Genomic DNA, 13,204 nt, shown 5'->3' on the forward strand with positions numbered 1-13,204 from the left:
TTTATAATCCTGTTTGAGCTTTATCAACATCGAGTGTCACATTTGCAGATTTCATGCATGTTTCTTTTCATTCTCAATTGAACTGTAGTTTGTGCTGTTGAATGTCTTTTTTTGTCTTCATACGTGTACGCATGATCATGATGACAAATTACTGCAATAATAACAACGGATTGCTGTAAACAAATAAGTCACAGTGTTGCTCAAGCTTCTTCAGAGTATGCAGTTATCTGATGCCCGTCGGTGGTGTGCGCCCTACTACATAAAGTATCTTATCATTTATAACTGTGGTTTGGATCTTTGTATTTGTCTGTAACCGATTTTTAGCAGCTTTTAAAGTAAAATTACCAGTCTGACTGTTACCTTTGCATGAAGAGACGCATACTAAACTGGTAAGTTAACTTTAAAGATGAAGCCAATTCACTCAATTATTGCTGATGTTAAATCCCCTCATGGGAACATGATCAAACCCAAGAGTTCAGAAGCTTTGGACGGGTATTTGAGGGCATGGCCATGATGCCTTTGAGAACCTTACATGCCACTCTTCGTCCTTGACCAGGTTGATATGTGTCTGTTTGCAAGATGATTTGCATGTTGGTTTAACCTATAACATAGGGTTAAACCTAACCTTTACAGACAAGCTTAGTTTCGTCCAATTGGGGGGGGTTGTAGTTACCGAGCTAAGACTAGCAAAAAAACACCACAGCACCAGTGAGAGAAGGAGAGGCTGTGTGTGTTGTGCCATTTGGTGATACGTTTCTAGCATCAGCATCAAGAGTTCAGAATGAACTTTTCTGTCCATCAGCAAAATGGCTGATGAATATTCAGATTTGATCAGTCACTAAAAATGTTATTACCACTGTTTTGTTTTTGCTGATCAGCATATCCTTCACAAAACAATGTGTAAGTTGCACTGGCTTTAAATATGGCTGCATTCTGGAGCCCTGAATCCTGATGTGACACAAAATAAAATGTTTACAAGATGACAACTGAAAAGACTCAAGCAAAAGAAGTTGACAGTAAAGAAAAAAAAATATATCAGCAAATCAAATAGAAACTGAAAGAGAAAAACATCAACTCACCCTCCAACCCATTTCAAAGAGGATTCTGCTACCTTAATTATTACCTGCGCAGTTCTTCCACTGACACTTTCAGGGATCAAGCACAGACAACAACAACATGAGCACCCAGAGAGCATAGAACATCGTCAACATGCAAATCTGCAACCATCAGCATCATATGAAACACTCATTAGCACCGCTGAGATGCCCTTGACCAAGGCCCTCCACCCGACAGCTTCCTGGTGTGAATGTGTGACTGTATGAAAGTGATCAGGGTGCTCCTGCTAAAGAGAGTATCACTCTCATCAAGTTTCACCCTGAATAATTGACAGTAGATCCTAACAATGAGCAGAAAGCAGAGTAGGGCTGCACCATTGTGAAAAAATATTTTTGAAATCGGACATGTCCGTCCATCCATAAACGTATGGAATATATGGCAGGAATAAGAATCTCTTCTATTTTGCTGTTCACCGGGGTTTACGGGTCTGACTGACTCCAAAGAGAATGTGTTACAACGCTCGTATCTGTTTGAGAAGTGAAAACGAGAGCAGAGATTTTTTAAACCAGAATCTCTTACAGACACCAAACAAAACAAACAAAAGACACCAAACAGCGCTGGCACAAAAAGGTTATGTGGACAGTCGTGTGGTATTACCCAAAGTAATATCAGAAAGATTTGCAATAGTACTTTAAATAAAATGACTAACTCATGAGCAAGCCTCCTATTCAAAATCAACGCTCTCATGATCAAAACCAGAAACACGGCACTGGCATGAAAATACAACCTTTATGACACACAAGAGAAAGGGAAAACTCTTTCAGTTAAAAGACATGAGCTGTAGCCTCTTCGTTTGAACCACAGGAAGCAACTTCACTTAAATGTACAGTTACAATAAACAACATGAAACACTTCATAAATGACAATAAATTATTAGCATGTGTTCAGGGCTCGGTAAGGTGGCTGTTGTCAGCCTGTCACAGAGATATTGTGGCAGTGTATTGTAAGCGAAGATGTTAGTGTTCAATTTACCATTTCATTCTGGTCTTTGTTTAAATGGTCACTAAGACACTAATGAACGTTTTAAATAAAAAGGTAGTTATTTGTTTAATAAATTTGCCTCCTGAGTAAATTAACTAAGTCATTGTGGTACAAAATTGGTGAAAAATCAACATAAAAAAGGGTTAGAAAGAGAGAGTAAGAGAGCAAAAATTGACTAATTGGTTCCACATATTAGTAACTGGTGGTTAGTTCTGTTGTAAAACTGGTATCTGACTCAGAAAATCCCACATTCGTCAGACCCTACTTTTGATTTCTACGATGAACTTCTAATAAAAATGTGAAAATTCTGATTTGGGCCTGCTGCTCTGGGTGAGAATCACATTGGTGGCATATGTATTAGTAAGATGGAATGGTGCTGGACTCTGAAAGCTGACCAGGTTATACACTGTTTGCGTCCGACTTTCTGCCCTTCTCTATCTGCTCTGTGGAGCTTCTATTAAAAACTGTCCGTACTCTTTTGCAGAGGAGGGACACTCGATCAGCTGGAGACAGATGGACCCAGTGGGGTGCAGCAGTTTAGACTATTTTATGAATCCAAACATGCTGTAGCTGACAGTCACAAGACTGGAGGCCTTGCCTCTTGGCTAGATGGCACTGTTCCCTGTCAGACAACAATGGTTTAGCCAGCTCAGAGGCATTATACTTCATCATGTGTTGTCAGCATAACCTTTATGATGCACTGCTGATTTGATCTGTGGTCAGCGGTGTGTGCAGGTGTTCTTTTTAAACCAGGGTACAAAAAAGTTCAATAAATGATGTGTACTCATCTGGAGCTAAATTTGACAAAAAAAGAAAAAAAGAAAAAAAAGAAATTCCACATTCAAGAAAACAAGATTTCCCCCAGGGATCAACCATAACATTAATGTCACTTTGGTTTTCAACATTGTCAATTTTGTTTGTGCGGTACATCTAATTTTGGTAAGATTGAATCAACATCTCCATTTAGACACTGACACTCTGAATAAATGTCACAAAGTAGCCTTCACACACATGTTCTTTGATGGTTGTGTCTTCTCAGAATACATTAAAATTCTAATTAATATCATAAATTTGATAGATATTATCTTAAATATATTATATTATTGAACATATTCAGGTTGTAAAAAACAGTTTTCACATCAATCCTCCTCCAAATTATAACTATATCATGCAAAACTAACATTTCTTTCCAGAAAGACAAAGGAAATATATCCAACACCTGCCACAGTGATAAGGGAATGTAGATATTTTCCCAAAGTCAGACATTCTCGCCTCATCAGTGGAAACAAAAGTATTCTACAACAAAGCACAAATTCTTGGAGGGTAAAAACAAAGTCTTCAAACAACAACTTCCAACATTTAGTTAAAGCCCTAATTTCTATCAACAATACCGAAACTTGATCAAGACTGAGCAAAATAAAAATCAACATCAATTTCCTCCGAAGCAAAACAGTTTGCAGTACGATCGAGAGAGCGCCACCCAGTAATTCCTCCATTACCGTATTTCATCATGTCTTCCAGAAAACGGGTAAGGGATAGTTCACATTTGTGAAAGTCTGTCCTAAACATGCCACTAAGAGGGTATAACTTCACCCTCTGATGACCACCTCTAGCCCGACAAGTGGAAAGTTCTTTCATCATCAAATACCACAGGGCTCGAAAGTTAACCAAAAAATTATTTTACAACTATAATATGGCAAAGTCCAACATCCAAACTGTCTGAGCAGTAATTGTTTCCCAAAGGTAAAATGTATCATAGCACACAATAAAGCCATATTCTCCAGACTTACATACACACAGTCTGCGGGTTTTAAATATGTGTGAAAAATGGTATTCTTGTTTAGTAAGATCTTACGCATAATGAGCTCACTGGAAATGAAACTTTTCTTTATATGGTCGCTTTATCCAAATAACTTACACTGTCGTGAGAATGTTGCTAAGCTAGCCATGATACAAAATAGACACACTTCTACCATTTCTTCATCCCTCATCTTCAGCATCTCTTCATGTGCAGGTTAAATGTCTCCTACATCAGAACTTGTTAGGTCTTTCTTTGCCACAAGGAAGTGTGAGTTTAGCCCTCTTAAAATAAGCATTTTAAAATTTCCACTCTCATTTAATAACTTGATACTACAAAATGTATATCACAGTAGATTAATGGGAACAGCTAGGGTTTAATGCTAAAAACACACACATTTTAATCATTGTTCCAGTTCATAACGTTAAGCATTACTTCTTAAAATATTGTACCACATAATCATAGAAATTTCCATACCAAGATAATCAAGTATCAGCAGTAATAAAACCTGGTAAGTACCAAGTGAGTACTTAATAAGTGCATCGTAAAGTCTGAAATGATAACTTTAAATAAATTTAAAAAAAAGAATACACTCAGTGGCCACTTTATTCAGCGCCAGGTAATCCAGTAAAACAGCTCTGCTATAGAATTCTTAAACTAATTTTAAGCAGATTTTGTTGTCAATGTCAGCAAGGTAATAGTTACGCATCATGCTTATGTCTGAGGTTGTCGTGGGTTAGCGTACAGGAACTTACATAGAAATGTGTCTCTAAGATGTGTTTGGCTTTTCTGTCAGTAAATTAGCTATCGGAAATATTGAAATACCTGTCAGTATCTCATCAGTCAAGTTCAACACCGCCGCAAATGAATGAAATTTAAAATATGTCATATAATCAATGAAAAGGCAGAATTTATGGCAGAGCCGTTGCATTGGATGACATTAGTTTGTATAGATATAGATTACAAAGTGGCTGGTGAGTGTATCGTTGTGGGGCTGCAAATTCATTTCACAATTACTTTTTTTTTTTTTTAATTTTCACATTTAATTGATGAATTGTTCAGTCTATAATAAGTCAAGACTGTCTGAGAAACGCTCTTCCCAATTTCCCAGAGTCAAAAGTGACATGTTCAAATTGCTTCTTGTGTCAATCCAACATTCTAAAATACAAATATTATTCACTCTCTTTAACATTCCTTTATTAAAAAAAGAAGAAGAAGAAGCCCATTCTTGATGTGTAAGAGTTATAAACCAACAAATGTTTAAAAAGTTTTTGCTTGGAAAAAAAGACTGAAATTAAATTATCAAAGTAGATCGCCATTAATTTTCTTTCATTTCACTAATCAATAAGTTGTTACAGCTTTATATCCTGGACTGGGGAACTTACACACAAGCTGCAAATATTTGAAAGAATAATGAATGAATATAATAATACTAATAGGAATTTACAAAAACAAACATATCTTTGCTTGTAACGTGACATACAGTATAAGTTTTCAGGCCAACTTGCATGACACATTAAAAGTATCATACTTGTATCACATCCTAACATCACAATCACATTCACTTAGAAACAGCTGAACCCGCTTTTGATAGGAATATTTCTATTGTCTACATTTACACCTGTGGATGTGAATTCAATTTGCCACTTGACTGGCAAGATTAAGCAAGGATTTTAAATTTTTAATGTAGTTAAGCGCACCATTCATTTATCGTTTTACTAAGTTCTTCTGAAACCCTCTTGTTCCACATGAGGAAATATCAGTAAGACCTTGCTTAGAGCACAAGTAGGAATAGCATATGAGAATGCGAATTGATGGAGGTGATGTTTCTACCTACTTTTATTAAATATCTCATTTTTGTTATGGTGTCTATTTTTTCTATCTCTACTTACTTATCTAAGCACCACAATTTTATGTAGGCCATCATAAGAATCGACCACGCATATTTACAACCGATCCGTCAGCCAGAGCTCGATAATCAGTCCTACTATAAGGCAGCGACGACACCCGATATGCAGAATTATTGCACAATTAAGTAAAAACACGTAATGAATCATATTTGCCTAAAACGACAGTTCTGGATGAGCAGTGTAGAGCACGGATTCTTTTTTTTTTCCGTGAAAATCACTTTATACAGACCAAGGACCGAGAGGCCCGACTGTAAACAAGTGCTAGCAAAAACCATCACTACTAGCGGCAAAATGTTAGCGTTAGCTTCGCTAGAATTAGCGGCTAATTTTAAGAAGTCATAACAACGCCGACGTTACCATTCTAAAATAAAGCCAGGTAATAAATGAAAGAAAATGCATTTGAGATAAAATTAACATTTTACTGTGGTGCGCTTCGCTCCCTTGTACTTCATGGAAAGTAACTACATCAGTTTATAAACCTGATCACGTTAAAAACAGATTCGCATCTGACTTAGCCGAAGTGAGCTAGCATACGCGTTAGCTCAAGCAGCAAGCTACTCACATTTCTTGAGCCACTTCATCCAATAACGAACAATAAGGCCGTGATGCTTCTTGTTTTCAATGCACCAGCCTGAAAGTCCTTGTATTGCCTCCATAGTATTGGATATTCCTTGAAACCGCCGGTCCAAAGAAGCTTCCAAGGTGGCAGTGGAGCTGCGAGCTCCGTGGCCGCTTGCGGCCCCCGAACTAGCCGCCATCTTTCCAATTCGCCTGTGCTGAACGCAGGCTAGTGACGGGGACGAAGTAGCTAAGTAAACGAGGATGACTCTGGGCGAACACGCCCCCATGTTTTTTTTTAAGTTAATTTGCTATCGAGTTTCAACATTTGAAAACAACGGAACACAGGCATGAACTGACTTTTGGAAGGAAGTTGTGAAGGCGTTCAAATCAAAGGGGACAGAAAACAAACACAAATCAGATGTGATATTTGTCATTTATTCACAGCTGTGAATGTTACAGTTATGGGAGAAATATAGCTACAAATTAGTCAAAGACTGGGCATGTTGTCCAAGACAAAAACATGGATTTGGTAGCATCCTGATCAGTTAAACCTGCCTCTAATGAATACCATTTCAACATTAGCGGGAATCTTTCCGGGTTAACTTAATGTGTTGGCACAGTAGAAGTGCATCAGTCACTGGCTTAGTTTTATTAACTTGTTTCCAAAACAGGGTTTATCAGTGAAGATGGGGATTTTGTCACATAACATCAGATATAACAATATAACACAGTTCCTCATATAACACAAAGCTGTGGGTAAGTGATTTACATCACAGTGCATTCTGTCAGACTGTTCACTACGAAAACAGTAGCTGACAGAACACCACCAAAATGAACTCTGAAGCAGGCGTACACGCTGATCAGTCACATATTCTTGCAAAAATATCCACACATCCACATGTTGATCCTCGATTTCTAAGTTCAAGTCTGCAGATGAAGTCTGTCTGTGCCCAGGTAGTCAGCAGTAAGCATGAGCTGGCTGAGGCCAGGGCTTGTAAGGGGGCAGGGCTGACTGAAGCAACGTGCTCTCCTCGCAGGTTTCAGTCATCCGTGCATTCCAACACACTCTGACTGAGAGCGAGATCCCAGTAGTGTTCTGTGTTGTGTTTCTTGAAGTGTTCCCTCGCCATGCTCTCTGTGGGGCACTGCTTGAACTTGATGTCTCCATAACAACGTTCTTTAGCTGTGCCCTAGTGAACCAAGAGGAATCGTTAGACCAGAATGTGGTCATCACAGATGATCCTAAACATTTTAATAACGCTAGGATGTGAGCATGCACATACTCACCTCCCAAATCAGCCAACATTTGTTGTTCCTCCTTGTATCATCATCCCCATCTGGATCTAATTGAAAAAGGAGTTAGGACTTAAGTATCCTTGAAAGAAGACACATGCGCGGAGAGACTCAACACACAAGTAACTCTTACCATCTCTTTTAGAGTTATGTTCCTCCCATTTGATTCTGTGCATCATAAGCCTCTTGAATTTTTTCTGGGATTTGGGACCTAAAGCAAAGGATATGAAAATGCTAAATACATCAGAGAGAAACAGATTATTTAACAATATTTCTACATATTATACATCGATGATTCCTGCCTAGTTTTAAGCTCATGGCGTCAGATCTGTAACATTTAATGTTTGGGAAAACTGTCACGTTGGTCTTGGCACAACTTTTGCCTCCCTGTTATTGTGATAGGCTTGAACTGTCAATGGTGCAGCTGAGCATAAACCTCCTACACACCTCCTTCCACCACCACAAGATTGACATCTTTGTGGAGAACTACTGTTCCGGTAAGGTAAAGCTGGTTGGCGTTGGCCTCCACTTTAAACTTCTTAGCAGGATTTTGCAGGTTACGGATCCTACATAGGGTTAGAAAGTGCTTGGATTAGACATAATGCCAAGTTGCAACACCAACATGTCATACAGGACATTTACACCACAGTATGTTCTCTATATGGATAAACAAACACCTGTATACTGCAATGTGAACACCATCAGTCAGATCTTCTTTCAATTTCTTGACCTTCTTCTCTTTCCTTTGCTCTGATGTGAGCTTGCGGGCAGCATTAGCCTCCTCATGAGCCCTGGGGGGGCAAGTCAGATAATGTAAGAGGCTCCTTCACTGATTATCATGAAACACATCGAATGAGACAATGGTACAAGTAGTTAAAGAAAATGAATGAGGGACAAGGTGAAATATGCGACTAACTTCTGCCTCTTCGCCATCTGCGCTCTGACGTGGGCTTCCACCTTTGTAGGGTCCTGAACCGCCTCGGTCCCCAACACTCTCATCAGGTTGGAGATGCGTACTACGTAAACAAGAAAACATTATCTACATCCCATTTCTTCTTGCATCTTTTGCGAGGATGATCACTTGTGTGTGGCTACCTTTGGGTTCTGGTGGAGGCATCAGTCCAAGACGGACCTTTTCCTGCACTTCTTTTTGGGCTTCTCTTCGTGTCTGTCTTCTCAGTTTCTTCTGTTCCTTCTTTGTCAAATATACACCCAGTGTTACTGGCTTATCTGTGTCGACTGAAGGAGGAAAACAAAGCACCCACAATAATTCAGACACCTTTCAATGACTGTAATGAAATGAGTAGCATGATGAAGATTAAATACGTTTGTTTTTCAAAAGGTGAAGCTGACATTAATATGTGACCTGCTGAACAAATGCAACAATAATACTTTTATTTTGTTAAAATAACTCCACAGAGTTCATATACACATGGGTAACAATAATTAGGATAGCATGCTAAATGACCAAAACAGCAACATGATGAATGGGCAACCCCATCCCCCGAGGAAGCCTTTAACCCTTGAGGTGTGCTTATCGTTTCAATTCATGCTGGTATGCAACACACAGCAGGAATTATGTCCACCACACACGTATTCAGTCTTGTATTTGCTATAGGCAGCATCACAGCCTGTTGTTATTTTCCCTGCAGTTCACTCAATCAGATAAAGAAGAAGTACTTTTAACAGTGTCCAGAGGAGAAATGTTACCGTAGTGACACTTACCTGGAGGGCTGATTTGGGCGGGATGTTCTACCAGGTTGGTAACACCAAAGAGCACCAACTCTTCGAATTTTGTTTCTGGGGTTCTACGTCAGAAAAAGCGGTCAGGTGACTATTAACTTATTTTAGTAAAGCTCTACAACAATAACAAAAACAAACCTAACCAATTTCATTATGTTGTGATGTGTGGAGCTAGGACTTCTCCAGCATTAATAAAGTTAGTTTTAACACTGACATTATACCATACTCAAATGTTAGCCACTTTTCTCCTTACATTTCTACGTTGGTGGGCAAAATGAAAGAGTCCCACCACTCGATGTGGGGCACCTCCGATTCTCCGATCTCCTTCTTTGGAGCAATCAGGGCCAACTTGGTTGATGCGTGGATTCCTGTCTTCTTAGCTGCCTGGGCAATCTCGCTCTGCAACCTTTCCAACTGGGCCTGATTCAAGTAAAAAACAAGCTGGTTAGTGAAACATATTTTAACTAACTGCATCTGATTGCAGTCCATGATATATGTAGCGGAGAGTGCGGTAGAATTTAAGAAAAAAGTGTATTTTTTTTGCAAAAGGGAAGTGACGACTAGATTGAACTATTCCTCTGAAATCTCTTTCCCCGAAAGCAAAGAGGACTCAAACAGTCCTACAGAGTTCCTTCACAATTTTACAACAATAACCACTCAATCCCACCTCAACAGTTTAAACATAATGCTTTAATTAGCTTCTCAGAGTCATCCATCCTTCTGCTCTCATGTTTTGGCATTGAGATTTGTTTTTTGTTTTTTTAGATTAATATCATTTCATAAAAAATTATGTTTTCATCTTTTGGATCTATTTTTTTTTTTTTTTATCTTTCACATTTGTGTGAAATATTGTCATTGTCACTGGTTTACGAATTCTTGGGTTACGCCCCAAATCATTTTTTGTTAAGTTACAGTGACTCAAACCTTTGATCACCAAATTCTAAGCTGTTCATCCTTTAGTCCAAGTGGACAGTCCAGCCAAATCAGAAAAAAAAAAAAAATCCCCATAGGCTTTCCTGAAATACCACTTCTACAAAAACAGGACACAGAACCAGATAACATATTGCCTCTGGCCACGAATATTGCTGACAGGGGATAATTTTGAAATCTGTTTCATATAATACAACAAATAAACAGTTTGACAAAGCTCACACAATGATTCGTCACGGATAACATCCAACCTTGGTTCTAATTCTCTGAGCGATCTTCTCAAATCGACCCTGCTCATGGAATCTGAAGCCCCTTCGAGTGCGCTGAGCTGCTGCTATGGACACACGTGTGTCAAAGTAAGAAGTGGACTCCAAGTCATCCCCAGGCTTTTCCTTCAGCTGCTGACGGAACTGCTCCCTTTTGACTGCCCGAATGTTCGCTACACAGAGAGGAAACAGAGTGAGGAACACAAGAACAAGATTGTGCATATATCTAAGCATTACACCACTGATTACATACCTTTTAGAGTGGGCATGCGGTGCGTGAGTTCAACCTCTTTGCCACTTGCATCCACAGTCCTACCCTTGTCATCCAGAATAAGTGGTGTTGGCTTGTTCACCTCCTTGATCTCCACTTTCCTATAGAGGCATAAGTAATGAAGGAACCATATTTTAATGAACAGACATCACTCCGAGGTTTAGTTTTTTTGTTGTTTTTGTAAACCTCAGTGTTTTGGGATTACTCACGGTGGAGCAATTCCCATGGCGTGTAGGTTAGCTAGTGCCACCAGGTTGTGAGGCACAGTGCTTCCCAAGGGTCCAAGGATGCCGGGCTTCATAGACAACTGGGACTGGATGCGGGCCTGTAGCTCAGCAGCCTTGCGAGCCTTCTCGATGGCGTCATTCATGAAACTGGCAGCCTGTGAGGGGGCGATAGACGAGCCACCACCTGAAGCAGTGGAAGCACCAAGAAGACGTGACATCGGAGAGGATTCCAGTTGTGACTGCAATGCAAAAAGGGGAAATCATTTTAGTTTAAATGCAGAGCCAAGGATTACTTCTGACTGTTTGTGAGAACGAACAAGCCTTAATTGTTTGAGAAAAAAGTCTTATTACTTGTGCAGCAGGGACTGAAGATGCAAAGCTCAACTGTTTCTTTCTCTCCTCAATTTGTTTCGTGGCTGCCTCCATCATCTGTTTGATCTAAAAATGCAGAAAAATGATTGGTAAAGTATAATGAATATTTTTGAATCAAAAAAATTACAATGTACTGCAAGATGAAAGTCATGTCATACCTGCATTTTGGTGAGCATACCAGGACTCTCGGATGGTGGTCCAGGTATAACCTCAGGCTCCTCCACCTCCTCAAAACGAGGGACCCGTTTCCTTTTTGTGGCTGTTGGGTCTCCGACTTCCAGACTCTCTTGTATTACACCTGGTTCAGTCTCATCACCAAACACATCCTGAGAAACACCAGAACAGAAATACCAATAAAGGTTGCACGTCATCATTCAAAAGGAGAATTTGACAATCTTCTAAAAACTTTCTGTCCTTTTAATTGAAGAAGTTTCGTATTACTTTTTAAGCACAAAAGATTATTTTTTTTTGAAGTATGATGTTTTAACTTTACAGAGTTTGAACACATTTACCTTCAGTTCTCTCTTACGGTTCTTGTCTCCCATTCCTTTGTTCCCACGGGCACTACGGCTCTCCTCAAGCGCTTCAAAAAGCCGCTCCACAAAACCTCCAGCTGACTCATCAAGGAATGGGCGGAGCTGGTCTGAGGGGAAACAGTGCCATAAAATTAGCCGAAAACTCAGAATTCATTGTATCATTGTAACAATATTACATAAAAATGTCTAAAACTCATAGCAGGGGCATTTTACGTACTTTGGCATGACATACATTTGATAAGGAATTACACCACTAATATGTTTTACACCAACCAGAAGTATGAAATATCCTAAGCAATGTAGGAAGACAGCTAGGTTCACGTCCATAGGATGCACTTTACGACAATCACTATACTTTAATACTAGATTTACTGACTAGTAATATGGTATATAAGAAAAAGTTTTTCCAGGCTGCATCGTAACAAGACAAATCTATCATGTAATTTTACCCGTGGTTTTCCGTTTGTCCAGTCCCTTTCCAACACAGTGCAACGCAGCGGTGACAACTGTCGGCTCTGAGAAACCCAGCACCTTCTTCACAGTGCGCTCTACCCATGGCCTCAACTCCTCTACCTCCCGCTTGGGAAGAGACATCCTCTGATCTGCAGATCAACACATAATTAATATAAAGTAAGATAATGTGGCTAAATATCAGTGAAATCTTACATCTTCATTGAAACCGGCCGTTTCTCGGACAGTCCTAAACAAGGCTGCAAAAGCGCAAACACTCATCCTCTCGCGACAGCTACTTAACAGAAACGGTTCATTGGCTATTTGGTCTGAAATCCCTGCTAAAATAAAAACGCACAGCCAGTCCAGTATTTCCTGGTATTTGTACGATTACAAAAGTCATCTTTGGCAAGTTGACAAATCTGCAAATCAGGGGGAACACTGCAGCTAGAAAGCCAACACATCGCCAAACTCCCCGGTAGCATGCTAACCTTATGTGATTATTGTTAGCACACCGCCGTCGGAACCATACAACGGCTTGGTTAAACTTACAAATCGTTCAGTTCCGCCTTTACTGGTTGTCAGTTCACCTTCGTTGTAAAAGTCACCTGGAAAAAAAATCAAGTTTAAAAGGCCCGAGAGACCGCAACTACTTTGTTTTTGGGGAAACTTTAGATTTAGTCGCGCCGTTCACACGACGTTTCTAACCCAAGACCCGGAAGCGGAAGTGGAAGATCCTTCTTCTTCGTT

The 13,204-nt window shown here is 39.6% G+C and overlaps 2 protein-coding genes across 4 annotated transcripts in view; both read right to left on the reverse strand.

Moving 5' to 3' along the window:
- Positions 1 to 6,576, reverse strand: part of rprd2b (regulation of nuclear pre-mRNA domain containing 2b) — a 13,182-nt gene extending 6,606 nt beyond the window's left edge. The window contains exon 1 of the mRNA XM_086218375.1: positions 6,368 to 6,576. Within this exon, the coding sequence (XP_086074501.1) occupies positions 6,368 to 6,563 (196 nt within the window). The 5' untranslated portion in view covers positions 6,564 to 6,576. The remainder of the gene's footprint in view (positions 1 to 6,367) is intronic.
- Positions 6,577 to 6,791: 215 nt separating this feature from the next.
- On the reverse strand, positions 6,792 to 13,204 carry prpf3 (PRP3 pre-mRNA processing factor 3 homolog (yeast)). Of its 3 annotated transcripts, none has more exons than XM_086217198.1 (17): positions 13,007 to 13,203; positions 12,454 to 12,606; positions 11,981 to 12,111; positions 11,627 to 11,794; positions 11,448 to 11,534; positions 11,079 to 11,335; positions 10,852 to 10,970; positions 10,584 to 10,771; positions 9,656 to 9,822; positions 9,385 to 9,467; positions 8,755 to 8,898; positions 8,576 to 8,675; positions 8,337 to 8,450; positions 8,107 to 8,225; positions 7,793 to 7,870; positions 7,654 to 7,709; positions 6,792 to 7,556 (listed from the first exon to the last, which is right to left on the reverse strand). In XM_086217198.1, the coding sequence occupies exons 2-17, from the start codon at positions 12,596 to 12,598 to the stop codon at positions 7,407 to 7,409; spliced, it is 2,106 nt and encodes a 701-aa protein (XP_086073324.1). In that variant the 5' UTR covers positions 12,599 to 12,606; positions 13,007 to 13,203; the 3' UTR covers positions 6,792 to 7,406. The 3 variants fall into 3 exon arrangements, with proteins under 3 accessions (XP_086073324.1, XP_086073325.1, XP_086073326.1); XM_086217199.1 differs by lacking the exon at positions 13,007 to 13,203 and adding an exon at positions 12,671 to 12,767; XM_086217200.1 differs by lacking the exon at positions 12,454 to 12,606 and having other exon boundaries at positions 13,007 to 13,204.

The sequence above is a fragment of the Aulostomus chinensis genome, chromosome 11, assembly GCF_037954235.1.
Source record: "Aulostomus chinensis isolate RoL2024-O1b breed Wild chromosome 11, RoL_Achi_v1.0, whole genome shotgun sequence".
Lineage (NCBI taxonomy): Eukaryota > Metazoa > Chordata > Actinopteri > Syngnathiformes > Aulostomidae > Aulostomus > Aulostomus chinensis.